The 22,868-nt window shown below is 37.6% G+C and overlaps 1 protein-coding gene across 2 annotated transcripts in view; it reads right to left on the bottom strand.

Moving 5' to 3' along the window:
• The window catches only part of Epg5 (ectopic P-granules autophagy protein 5 homolog), a 109,193-nt gene that overhangs the window by 20,956 nt on the left and 65,369 nt on the right, over window positions 1–22,868 (bottom strand). For both annotated transcript variants that reach the window (XM_010616582.3, XM_010616581.3), the window contains exons 25-31: window positions 22,343–22,487; window positions 18,761–18,932; window positions 17,032–17,194; window positions 4,785–4,927; window positions 3,606–3,762; window positions 2,723–2,917; window positions 1,319–1,532 (exon numbers count right to left, since the gene is read on the bottom strand). In XM_010616582.3, the coding sequence (XP_010614884.1) occupies window positions 1,319–1,532; window positions 2,723–2,917; window positions 3,606–3,762; window positions 4,785–4,927; window positions 17,032–17,194; window positions 18,761–18,932; window positions 22,343–22,487 (1,189 nt within the window). The remainder of the gene's footprint in view (window positions 1–1,318; window positions 1,533–2,722; window positions 2,918–3,605; window positions 3,763–4,784; window positions 4,928–17,031; window positions 17,195–18,760; window positions 18,933–22,342; window positions 22,488–22,868) is intronic.

The raw sequence follows: 22,868 nt of genomic DNA, 5'->3' as shown, positions 1-22,868 counted from the left end.
GGTTCATTCACAAAAATGACTAGGTAGAAGGACTAAGGATAGAATCCTGGGAATTCCAACAAGGGAGTAGGATAGGGAAGAGAAGCCAGAAGGGTGGAAGTCATAAAATCTAAGAGGTATAACACTGTTATTCTTCAGCTTTTAACTACTTTTCTGGTAAGTTAACATACAAGTCAATGGTAGCCTACATAAATAGCTTACAATCTCTTTAAACCATTTCAGAGAAGAACCCACAATACACATTTGATCAAATTTTGAAACTGTAGAGTGAATATTAGCTACATAACAACCTTCATTAAAATTTGTACAAAAGAAAAAAGAAACTTGTACAAATGTTTTTCTCTACCACCATTCTCTACCTACTCTGCCTTTGTAGGAAATAATTAATTAAACATGTCTTTGTAGAAAATAATTAAATCTTGAAATGCTTTGAAAATGGGAGACTACACATTTCAGGGTCCTTCAGGTGACCCAACACAATGGATCATTAACTTATCCATTAAATAATTTCTATTAAGTAATAAAAGACTTGTTAAAAAGCAAAACTAAGTTTTCCATTACATCTAGAAGCAGTTAAGAAGTTGTTGGCATGAAAAACAGTAAATATCTCATTGTACAAAGTTCAATAAAATTATAGCCTAAATGGGCCAGGGATTTAGCTCAGTGGTTCCGGTGCCTGCCTCACGAGCACAAGGGCCTGAGTTCGATCCCTGGTACAAAAAAAAAAATATATAGCCTAATGAAATTCCAAAAATAAAAAAAGCCCTAGATGCTTTATTCTTCCTCTCATCTTCCAATACTCCTATGGAAAATTACAGAAAGCCAAGGACAGAAATGGTGGGAATGCAAAAAATTTAATGTAGCAAGAACAGTCCATTATATGAGGACTAAATACATGTGCAAAAACAAGTTTAAAACATTACATATGTGGCAGGGGCATGATCCAAAGTTTGTCCACCATTTGGAACTACAGATAAACCTAATGACACAGTAAAGGCATCTTCTCTCTCCTTGTATCTCTCTCTCTGTTGTCTGTACAGAAAGCAAGTCCTTACCTCACTTCAAGACAGCTGTACAGGTAAAAAGGCGATAGCAGGATGTGGACTTAGCACTGTCTTCAATCAGGGCCCATTCCAGCATGCAGGACTATTACTGACCATTCTTACAAATGTCAACTTCATCAAGTTCTTTAGGTGAGGATGAGTGATTTCTAACTTTTTTAATATTGCATATATTTTTGGATGATATCTTTAATGGTAAATATGATATTAAATACTCCCTATAATCTACTTAGCCACGATTAAATGAAGACACTTACTTTGCATCAGCAGCCTGAGAACATCACTGTACTGGTCAGGGAACTGGTAGAGAAGAAGGTAAGTCCAGTGCTTACAGAAAAGATTAAATGGCATCAAAATATCCTCATCTGGTTCCAGGCCCCAGGCAGTAAGTGCCAAATGAATGGACTCCAAAAGCCTGGTACGATCAGACAGAGGAGGTTTAGTGGTGTTTAACCATTGCTTAAGATCGAACTAAAAAGAAAAAGAAACAAGAAGCAGTTTTATTTACACTAGAAAATTAAATGAAGTAGAGGTCTGTGCAAATTTACTTCAAAAGTCCAAGATTAGTTCACATTTACCAATCTATAAAAATGGAAACTAAAATGTATGCACAAGCACAGGGAAGAATACCAGAAGTTCACTAATTGGCGCCAATATGCAACCATCTCTACTTTACTGTCTGGGGTCTCAGAGGCTCGTTTTTGTAATATAAAAATCTTAATGACCATTCTTTTTTTTTTTCCTGGTACCAGGGATCAAACTCAGGACCTCGCACTTTTGAGGCAGGCGCGGCACCAACTGAACTAAATCCTCGGCCCGCTGACCATTCTTTATTGGTTCACAATTGTATTCTGTTACTGAAAGATACACACATTTCTACCTAATAGTAATGTTCCTCTCCAAGCCCCAGATCAGAGCTTACAGTTCGCCTTTACTGGTCATAGCACCATAACCAGGCAGCCACTTTATAGAACTTTCTTGATTTAACAGCCATGTTTTTGGCTGCATCATTTTCTGGCCTCAGTTAAGAAAAATTCAGACTGTTGTATTACTCCAGAACCCCAAACTATAAAACATGTTCTCCTGCATTATAGATTGAGATCAATTTCTAGGCTCTAAAAAATGTCAAGATTTTATTGCTTCTTAAGTATCAGAGAAATACAATGGAAGATAAAATAGGTAAGGCTCTGAAATTTTCAACTGGTTGAGTAAATCCATTGTCTACTCTAACAAACTATTCTAATCAGAATTAAGACAGACAATGTGTTTATATCTGGCTTATTCTAAATGTAAGAGACCTGACGTATTACAATTTATTTATCACACGTATTTTAGGTACAAATTCAGATAAAATTAAAAGAAAAATGTAATAAACTACTATTATGAATATTTTCAAATCTGTACTAAGTTTTAAAAGAGGTCTTGGGAATACTATGTGGACTCTGCTTATCCTACACAATACAACCAGAGTTCTATGCCCAAAAAAAGAACCCTGTGGGGTGAATCAGGCTACCTGAAGATTATGTGAAAATGAAAAAGGCCTTTCAGCCTGAGGTCATCAGGAACCAAGCCTCAAGGGTCCCTTCATTATTATGGCATGGGAGGCAACAATCACTTTTGTGTTCTCTGTTTCACAGCATTGGGATTGAATCACCTCTTACCTTGGTTAGCAGCATAAAAATCATGTCACTATTATCCTCACTTAGAAACTTCACCACTTTCTCATACAGCTGTATGAACACTGCAGGTGCAGCATTGGGAGTGAAGAAAGGAGACAAAAGAGAGCAGAGCCTTCTGTTCTTCAGAATGGTCTGAAGTACCTTTTTGCATTCTGATTTAGTGCCACTGATAAACACCTTGAAAAATGAGGGAAAATGTCACCAAATCATCCCCGTCCACCACCTTTATGTAAACAATTTTTTACTAAAAAAGGTGAATTTCCTCTAAATGAAAATATGAAACAATCAAGAAATATACAATTAACATAGATAAACCTATCACTTCCAATGTAAATAACATAAAAACTCCATATAAATTATTTGGACAAGCCATATGTACATAATTATGAGTTCTCATCTTAAGATAGAAATGGTATCAACTAGTCATTAGGAGGATGAATTATAATGCACTAGAAGTACTTTAAAATAATAAAGTGCTTTGGTAATAATAATAATACTATTATTATTATTATTATTATTATTATTATTTTGGTTCCAGGGATCAAACTCAGGACTTTGCACTTGCAAGGCAGGTGCTGTGCCATTGAGCTAAATCCCCAGCCCTGGTAATGTAATTATTAATGCCAAGAATGTATGACAGAATCTTGATGTCTCTCCAGACTTCTAACTACAGATAATTAAATATTTCTTGAATGAGAAGCAGTGTTCTATACCAAAAATTCTAATTGTATCTTAAGAAGCCAACAATTCCAAGGGGCTCTGACTTAGGCAAGACTCTTAACCTACAATACAATTCTGAAGTCAATTAAGACACTGCAGGCATTAATTGTATTTGAATAAGACTAACAACACAGAATAACCTTACCTGTCCCAAGATCTCAATGCATGAAGTAAAGAACTGTCTTGTGGGAGGATGGCGCTGCGTTTCATCACTGACATATTCTACAACAGTAAAGAAAAGGCCAATGCCAACTTTCTGAATCCCAGGTGTTGGCTGCAACTTGTAGGCATTCACTAAGGCACTGTGGGAAAACAGTGAAAAAAACCTATATTCAGAGGTGTTTCTTTGATGCCCTACATTTTTCAGACAATAAATATTTGTTAAGAGTCCTCAGAAGCTGGGCGTGGTGGCGCACGCCTGTAATCTCAGCACTTGGGAGGCTGAGGCAGGAGGATCACTGTGAGCTAGACCAGCCTGGGCTACATAGTGAGTTCCAGGTCAGTCTCAACTACATAGTGAGACCCTGTCTCAAAAAAAAAAAAAAAAAATTCCTCAGAGCCCTATGCAAATGTCACTTTAGAAATATTTCATATGGTAAATGTGTGTCTTCCAACTTTATCCAACAATTCACTTTCAACAAACAGTAATGATTTTACATTCCTCCAGGAAAAACAAAAATCAGCTGTGTTATAAATACACGTATTAAAATTTTCCACATTTTCTTTGTAATTTGGTTATGTAACTTTTTATATTTCTTATATAATACATATTTTTAAACACAAGAACAATAATCTCTAAATTTTAAAATCTAAAACATAGCTGAGGCTGAAGAAAAAGATTTTTGTATAATAAGGCTGTAGAATAAAGATGTCCCTTTTAATTCTCACACTTTTTTGAGTGACTTTCCCAGTGACAGAAATATCAACCTGTAGTTCTCCTGATCTGCTCTTACACCCTGAGTCCCCCATTGCAAGCCACAAAAAGATCCAACACCCCCGCAACACACACCACCACAGCTGGCAAACTTTTTCCAGCAAAGGGCCAAACAGTAAATGTTTTATGGTTTGTTAAGACTGTCTGTCACAAACAGTCAACGCTGTCATTGAAACTTTAGCCACAGACATTATAAATAATGGAGATGGCTGTATTCCAATAATATTTATTTATAAAAAGAGGCAGTAGGCCAAATTTGGCCCAAAAGCCATAGTTCACTGATTTTTGTACTAATTATTAAGTGTCTGAGATAGCAGGAAGTATAGCAATATGTACAATTACTATTAAGGATAAAAGAGTATTTCAAATTAAAATACTGTCAAAACTTACGTAATCAAATTTTCTGCATGCACAGCAGCTTCCACAATAGTAAGTGAAGGTGGCTTGGCAGCTTCGGCTTGCAACTGCTTCACTTCTTTCCGTAAAACATGAAGCTGTTGGCTTACCGCTTCATTTTTATACATGCCTTCAAACTAACAAAGATTGAGGAGGTCAACAGATTTCCTTTCCCCTCCATGCTTCTACTGGAGGTATCTTATTACAAACACATATAAGGAAGAGATGATTACACTTAATATTCTAACTTAACTCAAAATTCTCAACTAGACCTGAGAGGGAAGCAAAAAAAAAACTGTCAAAAAAAAATCACTGAAGAATCTTAGGTTTTCTAATAGGAGTAGAGAGAAAGATCACTCTCAAAGGGGAAAGAGGTCAAAGGACGGGACGGGGGAATGAGGAGTGAGAAAAAGGAATGGGGTGCATTACGTACACGTACCAACTCCATGCAAGGAACATTATGCACTACAAAGAGAGACCCAAATAAAGAGAAGGGGATCAAGGGATGGCAGAGAAGAGAGGGAGGGAAGGGAAAGGAGATGAAGAAAGGAATTAAGATGTGTTTTATACGAGTACCAACTTCCCACAAGGAATGTAAACATTACACAGCACACACATGTACTAATAATCGAAGAATTTTTTTTACAGAATCAGGTTTTTCCTGAAGAATTCTCCTTAAACAGAATTATTTTTTTACAAAAAGACCAAAATTTATAGACATAAATTGATATGATCTTCAATTATCAATGGTTCAAAAAACATTTTTTTAAAGTGCAGGAAAAATTTATTGAGAAAGCTTCTATCTAAGAAAGAGGGCAGGGGGACCGGAAAGTGGGTTGCCCCATCAATGGTTCAAACAGTTTATACAATAAATTCTACTTCGCTCCTGTTTTGACTCCTCAAATCCTCCAAAACAGACTCACTGTCTTCCGCTGCCGAGGCTTTACATGAGGCACACCACATCCCTCCTCTGTGGATCATTCCCACTCCCTACCCGCAGCCTTAACCCTCTGTGTTCTCAGTCCAGCACACATACAATTCAACTTCAGACACTCAGAAGACAACACAGAAGTTAATAAAACAACGGCCAATGTGAAAGAAAAGATACATAATTATAAAAGAACAAAGTAAGATAAAATATGGAAAAGTGCCCAAATCAAATGCACACTAAAGAAACAGAAACTGGCCAGTTCAATGATTCCTGAAAGTTAGTCTTTGATAAAATTTTATTGGTTCTCATAAAAATATGAAAACAAGAAAATTTACTTAGCTTTAAAAGACCTCAATTTATTTCAATTTAAAGGGCTATACTTTTTTAGGTTGCGTCTTCCCTAAATGGGAGTTAACATACCCTTTCTCTAAGTGATGGTAATTCATGTGATAGCTTTTGTTTATGCATTTTATTGTCCTTTTGTGGATGTGGACAGATGCAGAGGTCATCACAGAACCAAGATGGAGATCCTCTTCCTGGCTGGTCTCATGGCTTAGACTGCTGACAGTGGAATGTCTTTAGGAAATGCAAAATTTAGCACCCTGTTCCCAACTTCAAAGCTACAGCTATTACCTAGGATGATTAGTTCAGATACCAGCCTACCTGACTACACAGGGAAATATGTTGTGTTCTTTTACCTTCTTGACTTCAACCTTTGTGCGCTCTACATGGATCACAGCTTTCAGTAATAGGTGAAAATTTTAAGAAACTCAAATGCCAAGTGAATGGTGCTTCAGGGGATTCTCACTTCTGTTATCTGGCATGGATCATACCCAAGAAACAAGGAAGACTGAGACCCTTGAACATTCCCTTGGTATCAGACCCAAGAGCACTACTGCTCAGGATTATGTGAGCTCTTAAAAAGACTGATGAAAGCATCTCACATTCAGGGCCTCTTTATCATTGATGATACAGATATCCTTCAGGACATTACTGTAAATCACCTTCCTGCTGGCTGCTCTGTGCACGAGACCTGACATTAGTTTGGACCTTCTGGTTCTTTACAAACATGCGGAATTGCACCCAGGTAGCCGCTGGAAGCCTCAATGCACCAACAGGCCTGAAGTCCAAAGAACAAAGACTACTGAGCACTGGGCCATCTCAATGCCAGGTTGCTGAGGGCAGTCATGAAACAAAATCTCTATCTCATTCTCTGAAATGAAGTTTTATCTGAATATAAGTTGAAAAAAAAGAAGAACCAATGTGACAACCATAGGGGCCAGAGGGACAGAAAAGAGAAGCCTACAGGCTGATGCCAGGGGTTGGGGATGAAGAATGCAGTAAAGTCAGACTGGGGAACAAGGGGAGTTGCTCTGGGAGCCCTTGTAAAGCAGGCTACCAAGGGGTTGGGACTTTCCTGCAGGCACAGTAGAGAATGCTGAAGAGACTGAAACACTTACAAGGCAGGAATTTTAAATCCTACATTTTCCCTCTATGATCTTCCCAAACAGAAAAGCAGTTGGGCATGGAGAATACATTGTCTCTTTTTATGCCACTACCAAACCTAGTCTTCCACCACCACTAAACAACTATAGATAACTTTGTCTGTAAACAATGGAAATACAGTGGTACCTTGGTTCATCAATGCTTCAGCAACAACATCATCAACAATGGTTCATCAACAAAAGCATGTAGAAAAATTTTGTTTTTGTTTGCAAACACTACATCAGGTGACAAACTATCTTTCCTACACAAACACAAGCATGGAACAAACTATGGAACAAATTCAATTTGTGAACTGAGGTACCACTGTATTTAATTCATCAACTGATTTCAGGGAGACCTTTATATCCCCGTTAGTTACTATCATAAATTCTACACCAAAAGATCCTGAAGGGCGATGGAAACTGTTTTGCTTACACACAACCCCAGCATGGCACAATTCTGAGAGCACACTGAAGACACCTGTTTTTTATGATCATGACAATAAGTCTCTTCCACAAAACTTACTACTATTGTATTACAAGTCTTTACCTTCCCACCACCGTTGAACATTTTCTACTAAACTGAGGTAAGAGAGGCTGAACGACTTCCAGTGGCTAATGACAAGAAGCTAGAGACAAAAGAACAAAGTAGCACAACAGAAGCCCCTTCACTTGAGTCATTTTAAGTGACAAAATGAAAAAGTTGGACAAATTATGGCCTTCAGCAGGTTTTTACAATAATGGGAGGCTCTCAATGGGTCTTTTCCATCTTTCATTTCTAGGAATGGACAAATTTTTCACATGATGATAAATCAATCCTGGGTCTAGCAAGTATGTCCCACAATACCAAAACACAGCAAAAGGAACCCAATTATAAATCACTCCATTTCCTCAGGGAATACCACTGAATTATTAAAGGCTTCTATTAGGAGGGGAGATCACAGAAGAAGCACATCTCACTTCTCATAAAATATATTCAGCTTTTGTGTACCCCAACAAGCTATATATAGTTCAAAGACTTGTAGGCAGCTGGAAATTTACAGAACTTTCCTTCCCAGAAAAATACTGTTGAACAGAATAATACATGAAATATTTATAAATGAAGCATTAAAAATTAGGTCTGAAATCTACACTCATGTCCCATACAGCTAGTTTTTAAAAACTGGCCCAACCCAAAGTGTTCACTTAAGATCATGGATTCTCTAACCACACATACTCAAGAGAGAAAATGTTACACCTGTTCATTCAAATAGGTTTGACTATCACAATTAGCTAACTCAGAATCACACTGCTAGTCTTGAAAAAGTAGGGCTGATGCATCAAAATAAAATGGCCTGGCAAAACTGAATGGGAAAAGCATGGGTCTGGAATTTAGATCGATGCAGGTTTGGATTCTAAAAAAAATCACTCAGCTGTGGGGCTGGCAAGTCTCTCAGTGTCTGAACCTGTTTCTCTGAACTCATCCTAATTTGTAAAGATGAACAGATAAGTAAGCAAACGTCTAACATAATACCTGCAAAATGGGAGTGCCTAAGCAAGTAACTAAAAGGACTCTGAACAGGGCTGGAAAAGCAGTGTTACACTTCAGCATGACCACCCTTACTATATTCCAGGGAATGTGTCTCTGACAGTAAAAACGTCAGTCAAGCAATGTGCAGTATTTAAGGTAAGATATATACATAAAGCAGTAAGCTGTTTAAATGGGCCAGAAAATAAGCACAAGAAAAAATAACCACTAACTTCTAGTAGAAAAAAGTTCTAACTTCCATTACGTTTTTCATAGTCAAATAATATCTTACAAAATATTCAAAAGTAGTTTAGATCAAGGAACTTAACCCATGAAGGATATAAATCTGTAGCTGTTCATTCCTTTAAAAATATCCATTCTGTGGCACTGATGATATAAACATTGAGTAAGACAAGGTCCCTTACCTCATGTAATTCAAAACTTAGTAATGGCTACAGACACAAGTTGTAACACACCACCAGGTGTGGTGGCGCACGCCTATAATCCCAGCACTGAGAAGGCTGAGGGAGGAGGATCACTGTGAGTTTGAGACCAGCCTGGGCTACATAGTGAGTTCCAGGTCAGTCTCAACTATACAGTGAGACCCTGTCTCCAAAACACCAAAAAAAAAAAAAAGTTGTAACACACCCTAATAAGTGGTGTGCTGACAGCTTTCTCTGAGTTATTCAACAGGCATTACAGGAACTTGCAATATGCCAGGAGCCACACACTAAATGGTAGAACTAAACAAATGATGAAAAACGGAAACTGTATTCTGCAAGAATTCAGTCTGGCAAGGTAAAAAAGAGCAAATGATGCACCAAAAAAAAAAAAAAGTTGTAACACACCCTAATAAGTGGTGTGCTGACAGCTTTCTCTGAGTTATTCAACAGGCATTACAGGAACTTGCAATATGCCAGGAGCCACACACTAAATGGTAGAACTAAACAAATGATGAAAAACGGAAACTGTATTCTGCAAGAATTCAGTCTGGCAAGGTAAAAAAGAGCAAATGATGAGAGCAGCCCTGAGGCACAAGCTGCCCTGAGAGGAGGGACCATCTCAATCCGGCAGGGGGAGTTGGGGGAGACCTCCAGAACTATCTGTACCAAGGAGTAAAGGCTGAGTAGAAGGGCAGGAACCATGGGTGGAAGGGGACAGAAGCAGTACACGCACGAGGACAATGGGATGAATGTGTGTGGTGTCCACAGAATGGACAAAGTCTAAGTTGCTAGAATGTTTGGGAAGAGGGAGGGTGGATAAATGATGCAATAAGAAAAAATATCAAGAACAGATTACAAAGGGCCCTGGAGTCATATCCCTTTTGGACACTAGGGAGTCAATGTGAGGTTTTAGCCTGGAAATGTGTGGATCTATTGCTCACTTGTTTGTTTTGTGGTACTGGGGATAGAACCTAGGGACATTTTTCAGTGAAGTATATCTCCACCCCCTCCTTTATTTTAATGAGAGAGAATCTTGCTAAGTAAGTAAGCTGCCCAGACTGGGGTCAAAACTTGTGATTCCCTCGCCTAGGCCTCCCAGTTGGGATTACAGGCATGTGTCATAGTGCACAGCTCAGATCTGGGCTACAGAAATGAACGGTGGCAGAATGAAAAATAGACTAAGGCAGAGGTATTATGAGCAAGAAGCCTAATACAACAGTTCAGGGGAAAAGTGCACTGGCCATACCATGAGCCAAAGGCAATGGAAACAAAGAGGAGATTAAATTAAAGCCACCTCAGAGACTGAAATAATATACTCTGGGGAGCAGATGGTAAATACAGGATGAATGCCAATGGCAGCTCAGCTCTCCTTTGGAAAACCAGTTAGGCAGAATTACAAGATGAGCAGATGTGAAAGATAAAAATGACATTACTACAGAACCTATGGAGTCTGAGATGTCTATAGTACCTCAGGCAGAATGTTTAGTAGGCAGGTAGAAATCAAGACCTTGAACTCAAAAAAGAATTATGACCTAAGATTGCAAGTATGTGGGTCAGAGTCTGTTAACCTTTTGAAGTTATACTGAGAATCTACTGTATTCTATAATTCTCCAGAAAAATTATATACACTTTCAGCAGCTTCACCAACCCTCTAAAGACCATTCACAGACCCCAGATTAAGAACTCCAGCACACATAATAAGTAAAATCAAGAAATTCCACATAAGATAGGGGATCCAAACTAGAAACAAGTACAACCAGTAAATGAATTAAGAAAGAAAAACTCTGTAAAATGAGAAATGGTCAGAGATCTTGGGGGACAAAGAGAGAACCCATGAAGTACAATATCCAATGAAAGAATGATACTGAAAGAATCAAAACTACTCCATATAGCCATGAAATGAACATTGGACTCATGTACTCAGAGGTCAAGTTTTATATATAAAAAGAACAAGCCTATCTTGCAGGACACACTTTCCCAGTAACAGTTCTGCATTGAGTCATAAATTCTCAGGACTCACCCTCCCAATCCTCCACTAACACCTCTCTTCTCCAAATTAAGTCATCCAAAACCAAAGTCATCCATTTGGGTAATACAAGGCTTCAGGTTTAAGTACAATCTTTGGCCAAAAATTAGAGGAAAACAAACATTTGCATAGATAATGTCCCAATGTCAAGGCACTTAGTGGCTCAACTGTCATCTGCCTTGCTCTTAGCTGTTGATAAGAAATAGAAAACAATAATTTTATTTTCAATTTGTATAAGTATCAACCAACAAGTACTGTTTAGGATAGCCCAAATATGCAATTACTACATAACTTTAAAAGAAACTTTTTAAAGCTTCAGACTATAAAAGCCTCACACTTTTCCCCCACGTTTTTATTTAGTGCATGTTAATTATGCAGATTAGTGGGTTTCATTTTGGCAAATTCACGCATGCAGATTATTTTCACCCTCCCCCATCATCCCTCTCCTCCACCTTCTCCACAGTTTCACACTTTTGAGGAAATTTCAATGCATATACATTCTGATTGTATCCATCCTTTCTATTACCTGCACTTGTATCCCCTTTCCCTGCTTATTCCCTTCCTCTTGTCTAATAATGATTTCTCTTCTATTTGTTTGTCATCTTTTTTAAATTCCACGTATTAACAAGAACATTCGGCATTTGTCTTTCTGAGTCTGGCTTATCCCACTCAACATGATGATCTCTAGATCCATCTATTTGCCTGCAAATGATGAAATTCCCTTCTTACAGCTGAATAATATTTCACTGTGTATATATATCACATCTTCATTATCCATTCATCTGCTGATGGGCACCTGGGCTAGTTCCATATATCGACTACTGTGAATTGTGCCATTAAACACATGGGCATGCAGGAATCCCTAAGGTATGCTGACTTTAATTCCTTCAGGTATTCAGTAAAGAGTGGTATAGCTGGATCAAATGATAGCTTTTAGTTTTTTGAGGAACATCCACTGATTTCCAGAGATTGTACTAACTTGTATCCACCCTCCCAGCAGTGTATACATATGTATGTATTTGTGTGTGTGTGTGTGTGTGTGTATGTATACATATATATACACATACATTTTTTTTTTTTGTATTCTTTATAATGGCCATTTGGGCTGGGGTGAGAAAAAAATCTTAATGTAGTCTTGATTTTCATTTCCGTAATGGCTGAAGATATAATAGAACATTCTCTCATATATACTTATTGGTCATTTGTACTTCTTCTTTTTTTTTTTTTTCGGTTTTTGGTTTTTTTTGAGACAGAGTCTCACTAGGTAGTTGAGACTGACCTGGAACTCACTATGTAGGCCAGGCTGGTCTCGAACTCACCGCGATCCTCCTGCCTCAACTCCTGAGTGCTGGGATTACAGGTGTGCACCACCACGCCCAGCTCATTTGTACTTCTTTTGAGAAGAGTCTGTTCATTTATTGAGTTATCTGATATTTTGGTGTTAAGTTTTTTGAATTCTTTAAATACTCTAGGTTTTTTTTTCTTTTGTACTGGGGATCAAACTCAGGACCTTGCAGTTGAGGTAGGTGCGGTGCCACTGAACTAAATCTCGGGCCCTAAATACTTTAGATATTAGTTCTCTATAAGTACAGAAGCTGGTAAAAATTTTCTCCCATTCTGTACGATGTCTCTTCACTCTGTTGTTTCCCTTGCTGTGAAGAAAATTTAATTTGATATCTCATTTATTGATTCTTGCTATTATTTGTTATGCTTCTAGAGTTCTATTCAAGAAGTCTTTGCCTGTTTCAAGGGTTTCCTCAATGATTTCTATGAGTAGTTTCAAAGTTTCAGATGTTATACCTAGGTCTTTGATCTATTTTCAAAGACAGGAATTAGGTGCCATCTTTTAAAAATGGATGTCCAGCTTTCCTAGCACCATTTGTTTAAGAGACTGTTTTTTCTCAATGTATATTTTTGGCTCTCTTGTCCAGAATCAGATGGCTGTAGTTGTGTGTATTTGTTTTTGTAACCTCTGTTCCATTCTATTAGTCTACATGTCTATATTTGTGCCGGTATCATGCTATTTCTGTTACTATGACTTTGTAATGTATGGTTTTTTGTTTTTTTTTTTTTTTTGGTACTAGGGATCAAGCACAGGCAGTAGAACCACAGAGCTAAATCCCCAGCCCTGTAATGTAATTTAAATTGGGTATTGTGATGTCTCCTGCCTTGTTCTTTTGCTTAGGATTGCTTTGGCCATTCTGGGTATTTTGTTTCCATACACATTTAAGTATTGTTTTATTTTTTTCTATGAAGAATGTCATTGGTATTTTGATCTAAATCTAGAATCTAAATCTGTAGATTGCTTTTGGTAATCCAGTCATTTAAACAATATTAAAATCCATGCCAATTCATGAACAAAGTCTTTCCATCTTCTAATGTCCTCTTCAATTTTTTTCCTCAGCATTCTGAAATTTTTATTGTAGGGTTCTTTCACTGCCTTGGTTAGACTGATCCCTAGATGTTTACTTGAAGTTATTTTGACTAGACCTGTTTTCCTCACTTCTTTCTTAGTCCATTAGTAGTACAGTACAGGAAAAGCTACTGACATTCTAATATTAATTTTACACGCTGCTACTTTGCTGAATTTGTTTATCAGCTCTAATTCTTTTGGTACTGTCTTTTGAGTCTTCAAAGTATACAAAATATTATCTGCAAAAAAGGATAATTTGACTTCTCCCTTTTCTATTTGTAACCCTTTTCTTTCTTTCTCTTGCCTAATTGATCCAGCTAAAATTTCAAGAATTATATTGGGTAGGAGTGATGAGTGGACATTTTGCTTTGTTCCCAATATCTTTACATTTTTAATTTTCCAGGCACATCTGCATCACCATGCAAAGTATTTCCTACAGTAGATACTATAGTTGACACTGAACTTCTAGTGAGGATTCTCAAGCTTCTGAATCTTCCAAATTGAACTGAAAGGGCACTAACCAAATGAATGAGGCCAGCAAGAAATTAAGATTTACTTTAAGAAAATCTGAATATTTCTAATAAAGTGAAGACCACAAAAAAAAGCTCAGTTTTCAAATTATTTAGGCTTCTATAGAACTTTTTTTTTCTGTGCCTGTCCTTTCTTATATTTTTTCTTCTCCTTTTTTTCAAGCAACATTAATAACTACCACTTTTTCTTGAGAAAGGAAAGCATTTCAGAATTGCTACAAAAACATTTAAACTGTTAAATGGATGAGATCATAATCTTAAGTGAATAAATTGAACACAGACGTTTAAATACTGCATTGTTTCTCTGGTGTGAAAAACTAAAAGTGGAATAAGGACCAAAATGTGTAACAGATATTGAGAAATGAGGAAAAAAATATTTAAATGAGAAGAGGAACAAGGTAGGGGGAAAAGGAAAGGAAAGAAGGAATAAGGTAAAAAAGGGAATAGAAGGAAAAATGCCAACAAAACTCTTGTAAATAAGGAGGGAAAGAGGGGTGGGGGGTGACAAGATATATTATGTACAGGTACAAATTCATTACAATGAATGCTATCATTATGTACATCTAAAGTGTACCAATAAAGGTTATGCTTAAAAAAAAACATTTAAGCTGTATTATGTTCATCATTCTTAACATAATCTCTCTGACCTCTTTCCAATCAAAATAACTTTGAGAAGTATTTTAGAAAAAGGTACATCTTTTTGTTTCAGAATTAACAGCAAAAAATTATGAAAGAGCCAGGTGTGGTGGCACATGTCTGTTATCCCAGTACTTGGGAGGTTGAGGCAGGAGGACTTCAAGGCCAGCTTGAACTACATAGTGAGACCCTGTCTCAAAAGCTAAAAAACAATTTATGAAAGAAAAAAGGAACAAAAGAAATATCAATTCAAGGGTTCATATATATAATGCTATGATGCCTTTTTCTGGCAGGGAAAAGAGATCACTGAGAAGCTTGGGATTAAAGTTCCCTGGTCTGCTGGTGGTATTTTCCATTGCAAGACCCTAAGAACTAACAGGTCAAGCCAAGAGACCCAGCCTTTTTTTTTGAAGAAGTAAATATTTACAACTTGTTCTCACAGAGCAAGCTATCAGCCAAAATTAGTACTTATCTCACTAATCACTTATAAAATCCATTTTAGGAGAATTCCCTTCTCTGTAGGGAATTAACAAACTGGCAAAGATATGCAGTTTCAAACCATGGAAAAATACTGCATTTGTAAAAGCATGGCCCCCCTTCTATCATAACCAGATACATCTTCAGTTTTTTCCTCAATCTCAAACTCTTTCCTAAGTTAACAAACTTTCATTTCAACCTTACTATGTTAGCAAGTGATTTTTTTCCCCCCCTTTGGACGCAGTGTTGCTATGTAGTGCAGGCTGGCCTCAAACTCACAAGTGATCCTCCTGAGTCAGCCTCGAGTGCTGGGATCAGAGGTGTGCACCACCATGCCTGGCTGTGTACCCTTGGTCTTACTACAGCATTAGTAACTGAGGAAAAATATATGGAAAGAAAACTAACTTTATAAACCACCTGGCCAAAGATAACTCAAAGTTTAGAGTCTCACATGTCTATAAGAAAATAAGTTGGACTCATCTTTTTTTCTTTTCTTTTTTCAGTACCAGGGATCAAACTCAGGACATTGTACTTAAGAGACAGGCACAGTGCCGCTGAGCTACACACATCCCTGGGGTTGGACACATCTTGAATTTCAAGTTTTTAAAATTTAGATGTATATAACTATGATCAGAAAATCACAATTGAATTTCAAAGGTAATAAAGATACAGTAAACATAAAAGGTTATTAGGAAAAGATATTTTAGAGAAAAAAAGTCTCCCAAAGAACATGATAAAAATATATGATAAAAATATACTACGATCATTAAATTAAGCATTTACCAAAAAAAAAAAAAAAAAATCAAGATTGAGTAAAATAAAACTGTCTCAATATCCAAGAGCTAACAAAAAGAGCTATTTTTGTGCAAATGTAGTCGGAAAGCAGGCAGTGTCCCTCTTTAAATCCTTCTTTCCTATCTCAGAGAATACCAAATGCACCTGCAGAAGGGTGAAGCGCAGGTGGGCAAGGAAAAAGCATAGGCTCTGAACCCAGAATGCCTGAGCCTCCCGGCTCTGTCACTTGCTAAATGTTTCAGATTCATGTGACTTAACCTCTCTGAGCCTCCACTTCCTCATCTGGAAAATAAAGACAATAATATCCACCTCACAGGGCTGATGTGAGGCTAAACTAAGTTATGCCAAGTGCTTATATAAAAGCCTGGTGCAAAGTAAAACGGTGACATGCTAGCTTAAACTCAGCTTCCACTCTGAAGTCCTTATGATATATCACACATCCAATATTTATCTATATCTCCAATGTAAAAAGGTGACCGAAGTAGTTGAATGTGTAGCCATACTGTTACCTGTCACATTTGCCTATTGGCAAGCTCTTCCCAATTGATCTGCTTCCCACGAGGAGCTTCCAGGACTCTGCAGAAGCAGCCAGGGCTCCCAATGGTTGTTCACACCAATCTTTCCAATGTAAACCCTTAACACCAGCCTTGAAAAAACTTAAAAACAGACTGATGTAGCCACTGGCCCTGACATAACATCTCAGGCATTCCATTCCCCCACTGCTTCTAACTGAATCCAAACTAGAATCATCAAAGTCCTCTAAGGACCAGTATAAGAACCTTTTCAATGATTCTGCTTTTCTTTGAACTCCTATGTGAATATTGCTCTTGTAGGACTCACCTGGAACTTATGAAATACATGATTAGGTCTGGATGTGGTTTCACTTCTCTTAAGACTATAAAATATTCTGGGATGCAGATTAACTCTTTCTCAATGATGTGCCAATAGTAGAAGCTCACTTAAAATTCTCTACATTATGAAGAATTGAAACAATCTTACCTGAACTGTTACAACTGCTGCTCCTTGGCATTTCTTACCCCCACTGCCTTTACACTCCAAATGTAGTGTGGTCTGCTCTTCTCGATTAACATACTTTTTGGGCATTGTGTCCAACAGCTCACTATCCAGGACAACCTGCTGAGATTCCCGAAGAGCTGCAGTTCTGGAAGACATCCCAGAAGGTAGGTTAAAGTTTTTCAAAAGGTTATATGAAAAGTAATAAGTTTCCAGTTTCCAGCATTACAACACAGTATTCTACACTAACAAAAAAATAAAAGGTACAAACATGTGCCAAGATTTAGACAAATCCTTTCTTCTCACAGAGCAAAACCCAGAAGAAATAAAGAAAAAGTGTTAATGAAAAAGTGGCACAACTTTTTAGCCAGAAACAAAATTTCACTTAGTGCTTATGTTGTATCAACAAGACTTTTTAATGGACCTTGAAGTATATAAGAACAAGTGGCCTAATTTAATCATTCAAAAAGGGTGCCATATATGCCAGTGACATTTTCAGTATTAACACTTCAAACTGAAACCGCGGAAGACCAAGACAGCTAAATGTGAGTGGTACAGCACATGTACAAGGCCCTGGATTCAATCCCTAGCACTACCAAGGGGGTGTGGGGGCAAAGTTAAATATATGCATGAGATATGAATAGTATTTTAACTATATTCTTTGTTATTATGTTAATGGGCAGATGCTCTTCTGCACAGACAACATATATCTAATAAATGTCTGGAGTAATTTTTATTTCCAGCCAAGGGAATATGATGTCAATGAAAAATGATTTCAATGGGATTTGTAAAGTGTAGTGGTAGAACAGTCACTGAGCACATGTGAGACCCTGACTTCAACCTCCCATAACACAAAAATAAATAAATAAATAGGCTTATTGACTATCAATGAAACGTACACCTCCACATACACTCCTTCTCACAAAACTACAAGCTAGAATAAAATCCTTAAGCAGTTGATTATTCTGTATCTACCATATAACTCAAAACACTAAATGTCTCTCTCACATTTTGTTCAAGTTTTTAAAGGAATATAGTTAAGAGAGCAAAGCAGTCAGGTGTGGTTGTTCACACTTGTAATCCCAGTACTCTGGGAGAATGAGGCAGAATTTCTGATCACAGGTTCGAGCCCAGTCTGGGCAACTTTGTGAGACTGTCTCAAAATAAAAATAAAAAGGGGTCGGGGCTGTAGCTAAGTACTGGCAGGGGGTAGGGGAAGAGAGAACAAATTAGTGATAAAAGAAAATAATCTCATTTCACCCCTTTCAACACCATCTTCCTAGTATCAGGTTTCCTCAGGAAGAATAAGAAAGTCTCAGCCAGCACTGTTGACACTCCATAATGCCCCTGGCAAGAACAGGTAAGAATGGCAATCCCAGAACTCAGGAGGCTAAGGCAGGAGGATCGCTGTGAGTTCCAGACCAGCCTGGACTGCATATTGAGTTCCAGGTCAGTCTCAACTACATAGTGAGAGCCTGTCTCCAAAAAAACAAAAAAAGAAAAGAAAAGAAAAAGAATGGCAGCCCATGAGAACACCCCTAATTTCCACGTGAGATCAAAAGACTTGTCATAAGTCTGTTCACCAAGTGAACCATCTGTGATAGTCTGGCCAAATTAACCTTAGTTGAGAAGGCCAACCAGGTACTAACTAAATCCTCCAGGCTATCAAAAAAGCAAGCATGGAACACACTCATTGAGCCCTCAATAGTCTTACCTGGCCTGCTGTTGCAGGAGATTCAAATCTGCACACACAAGCTGGGTGGTGTCCTTCTGACTCAGGAGCACCTCTGAGGAAATAACTGGCACAGGAGGCCTCATGGGATGCAGAACAAGGGGAGGACGGGGAACCTCGTGCTTCCGCAGGTTATTTAAAACCCTTTCTTTGGCTGAAAGAAAATTAGGTCATACATACTCAGTAACAAGTACTACTACATAATTATATTTATTACAATTATATATTCATTATTATAAATTATATATTCGGTATTATTATATATTCAATATTATATAATAATGAATACAAGCGCCAGGGATGAATAGCTCAGTGGCACTGCACCTGCCTGGCAAGAGCAAGGTCCTGAGTTCAATCCCCAGTATCTGAAGTAAAAAACAATGAATACAAAGGTGTGGCACATTAATTTCACCAAAAATGCTGGAGATCTCCAGAATAGTTCCTTAAACCACAGGCCTAAATGAACAAAATCACTGATTTTGATTCTTGTGAGTTTTAAGGGAATATTTACAGGCTTTACATTATTCTACTAGGAGCTCAGGATACATGGTACAATTAAATAGAAGTATCCTCAAAAAGTTCATAGTCTAATAGTTGCTCAGCAGCAAAAGCTCATGATCTTAAATAACTATACTGCTCCTGACAGCCCTGCATGACAGGGGAAGAAGTGTGGACTTGATGTCAGTGAAGATGTTTTCTGGGGAGGAGTTCTCAGCAAGGTAATAGGTATAATCTGGACAACAGATGGGTGAGTGAGGTTGGTCCAGAGTAGCCCAGTTAAAGAGTTTAATATACCACCCAGAGAAGCTCCATAGGAATAACAGAAAAAGGAATGAACATTCTGGAATAGAGCTGATGGAAATTGATCTGAAATTGAATCAAGGTTTGAACAGGAGGACTGGAAGTTTAAGACTATAAAATATTCTGTCTTATGAAGACATGAGCATAAACTCTGTTAGCGCCTATATTTATGCAGTCACACAGTCTTGTTCATTCACTCAAGAAATGACGTACAGAGCCAAAATAAGCAGTCCAGTGCCATATTAAAAAAAAAAAAAAAGGTGTCTCTGTACCATGCAACTCTGTACTAGATCACAGGGTCTCAGAATGATTCAAATTTGAATGTTTCTTATTTCTGTACCTAATACAAAGCAATATACACACTAGATGTCCAATGAATTCCTATTTCCTCTTCCTCCTTACACACTATATCAACAACAGCAGGTGGGAACTGAAGAACGTGAAGGAAAATGCTGCTGCAAGCCTAATTCTTTTCAGTAGTAGTAAGACAAGAGAGGAAGGGAGAGGTCAAGGAAATTTCACGTCAGTCAAGTAAACAAGTACTTTAGGGACTACCATGAATTTCCGATTTCATTCCAGGTGTAACATTCAATTTCCTATTCTTGTTGAGAAAAATCAAAGAAAATTTAATAGCCATGACTTTACTTGGTATAACAATACCTGTGCACTGTTTGTACCCCAAACAGATGGAAGTAAACATTCCAAAAAGGTCAAGTATGGCATTGCCCCATATAGCTGGTATTTTTCCACTAGAGTCACCTCACTGAACAGATGTGGCAAAGCTGGACATTCATCCTTGGGTAAGACTTGTGACTATATTAAAGTTTCTTTCAAGCAACATTATAGGTCATGACTCTAAGGGAAAACTGGGAACTGTTTCAAACACAGTATCTTAACACGAATAAAAAAAAAATCAAGGAAAATGTTTCAAATACAAGTAAAAGAGAAAAAAAAAAGTATATTTAACTGTAATGACTGCCCCAGATCACAATGACAAAAATAAATTTAGTTTAAGAAAAAGAACTTGGTGTCACAAGTGTGCTGGTCAAATTTTTTCTGTAATCACAACCAAGAGTTCAATAATTTGACAAGATTGTCACTTAACCTGTTTTTTTGAGGAAAAAAACCTGAAACTTATTATTTAGAAATCTAAGCTCTAATTCTGTTTGGAATGGCAACCTGGATTGACAACCAGAAATAGGGAGGGCACTCACTGATGAACAGCAATATCTTTGGAGCCAAGCAGCTCTGCCCCATTCAAGCTCTGTGGCTCATACGGGCCAAGTGCCCAACCATCTAACACTCTGGGTTCCTTCTCTACTCGATGGGGATAACTGCACGGGCTTACTGAATTAACGTACAGTGCTAGGACATGCAGAACAAACTAAGGGCTTCATAAACTACTAAGAGAAAAAAGTCTTCTAGGGTAGTATTCAGAGTAATATGAAAGCACCACAGACAGACTGGCATGAACAGAAGGCATTAAGAGGTACCAACTAACAGGTTGGCTGGGGCACAGGTAGAGTAAGAGAGTATATGTGCCTTTCCCAGAATCACTTCAATGTTATATTACACTATTTGTCATAGTATTGTGGACAAGAACTGTAATTGCAATTTTATTACTCAGTAATTAGCTAGGCATGGTGGTGCATACCTGTAATCCCAGCACTCTGGGAGGCTGGGACATAAGTTCAAGTCCAGCCTGGGCAATTTAATGACTTAGCTAGATGTTATAGTAGAATAAAACATTTTAAAAAGGGTTGGGGATATAGCTAAGAGCAAATGTTCAATCCTCTGTACCAACAAACAACATTTTCTATTATTTTGTTGTGAAGTGTTTCAGCATCTTTGTAGATTAAATATTCTTTTTATGGCCTTCTACAGAGAACTAGCTGATAATTCTAGAAAAATACAGTGAGAAGCAACTTGGAAACTTTAGGAATATGATCTGTTTACACGGTAAGCATTCCAGATACAGAGAAAAAAAGTTATGGAAAACACAGACTTTTGAATGTTAAAACTGGAAACCCAAAATAATTAACATTTAAAGTTGCACTTAATACAGAGTTTTATAATGAAATTAAAAGCCTTTTCAAAGCATCACACAAGAAATGAACTATGAGCATTCCAGCCTCCTTTTCAGAGAGGAATAGTCCTACGTCTCAGTTTGGGGTAATGAAGTATAAAGGAAAAGTCTGTGAGCTGCTTCTTGAAGAGTTCTTTTAGGGAAACACTCCTTCCTGCTGACTGGAGTGTGAATGTGAAGGGAACAACTTAAGCAGCCACCTTGAACTGAAGTAGATGCTACTGTGAGAACACCAAAGCAGCAAGATGGGAGGATCAAGTTCCTTACTTAAAGTTCTGCAGAGGTTGGGCCAGGGATATAGCTTAGTGGTGCCAGGCCTGCCTGGCAAGCACAAGGTCCTGAGTTCAATCCCTGGTACCACACACACACACACACACACACACACACAAAAGTTCTGCAGAGGTCATGAAGCTGCCCTGCTGCTCTAAACTGCTTATTTCCTTCTTTTATATGAGAGAAAATTAATCTCTACCTTGTTTAAGCCAATACAGATTTGGACTCTCACTCACAGCATAACTCAGCCCTAAGTGGTAGACAATTTAACAACTTCTAAAAAGCAATTCTCACTGTAGGAATAAAGTGCGCAATCCTTAACCCTTGATGGCTCTGACTGATTGACAGATTGATTAATTAATTTCATTCGTTCATTCAAAGGGGCTAATGCTCAGATGACTCACCCAACCACGGATCAGTGAAGTCCAGCTGCGCTAACAAGCTGCAGGGTTTGGTATGGGACTCAAGCTTGGCCTGTGTCCAAAGATTAACAGTTTCCTGGAACTCATGATATATGCGTTCCATGTTCAAGTACTCCATCCACAGATCCTGCAATGAAACCACAGCACTTCAACTGACAGACAAATCATACATTCACTTAGAATACTATGCATGTAACTATAAAGTAAACCAGTAAGTTTCACTATGACATGGTCTACTCCAAGTGCTCTCGCATTACGATGGTTATATTTAAAATGGCCACTAATAATCTTAGTAGTTGCAGAACTTTTCAACTGTGTATTGACTAAACACTTTAAACAGACTTATTATATGTATATTTATAAGCTGTATACATATTCTATGGAGCTAATAAATTATGTGCATATAAGACACAGGCAAAAAATAGGACACTTTGAAGAAAAAGATTAAAAGTGTGTGTATATATATATGTATATATGTATATGTATATGTATATGTGTATATATATAT

Source organism: Fukomys damarensis, unplaced genomic scaffold (genome assembly GCF_012274545.1).
Source record: "Fukomys damarensis isolate Sample0158 unplaced genomic scaffold, DMR_v1.0_HiC HiC_scaffold_30, whole genome shotgun sequence".
NCBI classification, from domain to species: Eukaryota; Metazoa; Chordata; class Mammalia; order Rodentia; family Bathyergidae; genus Fukomys; species Fukomys damarensis.
This window is presented reverse-complemented; position numbering and strand designations above follow the sequence as displayed.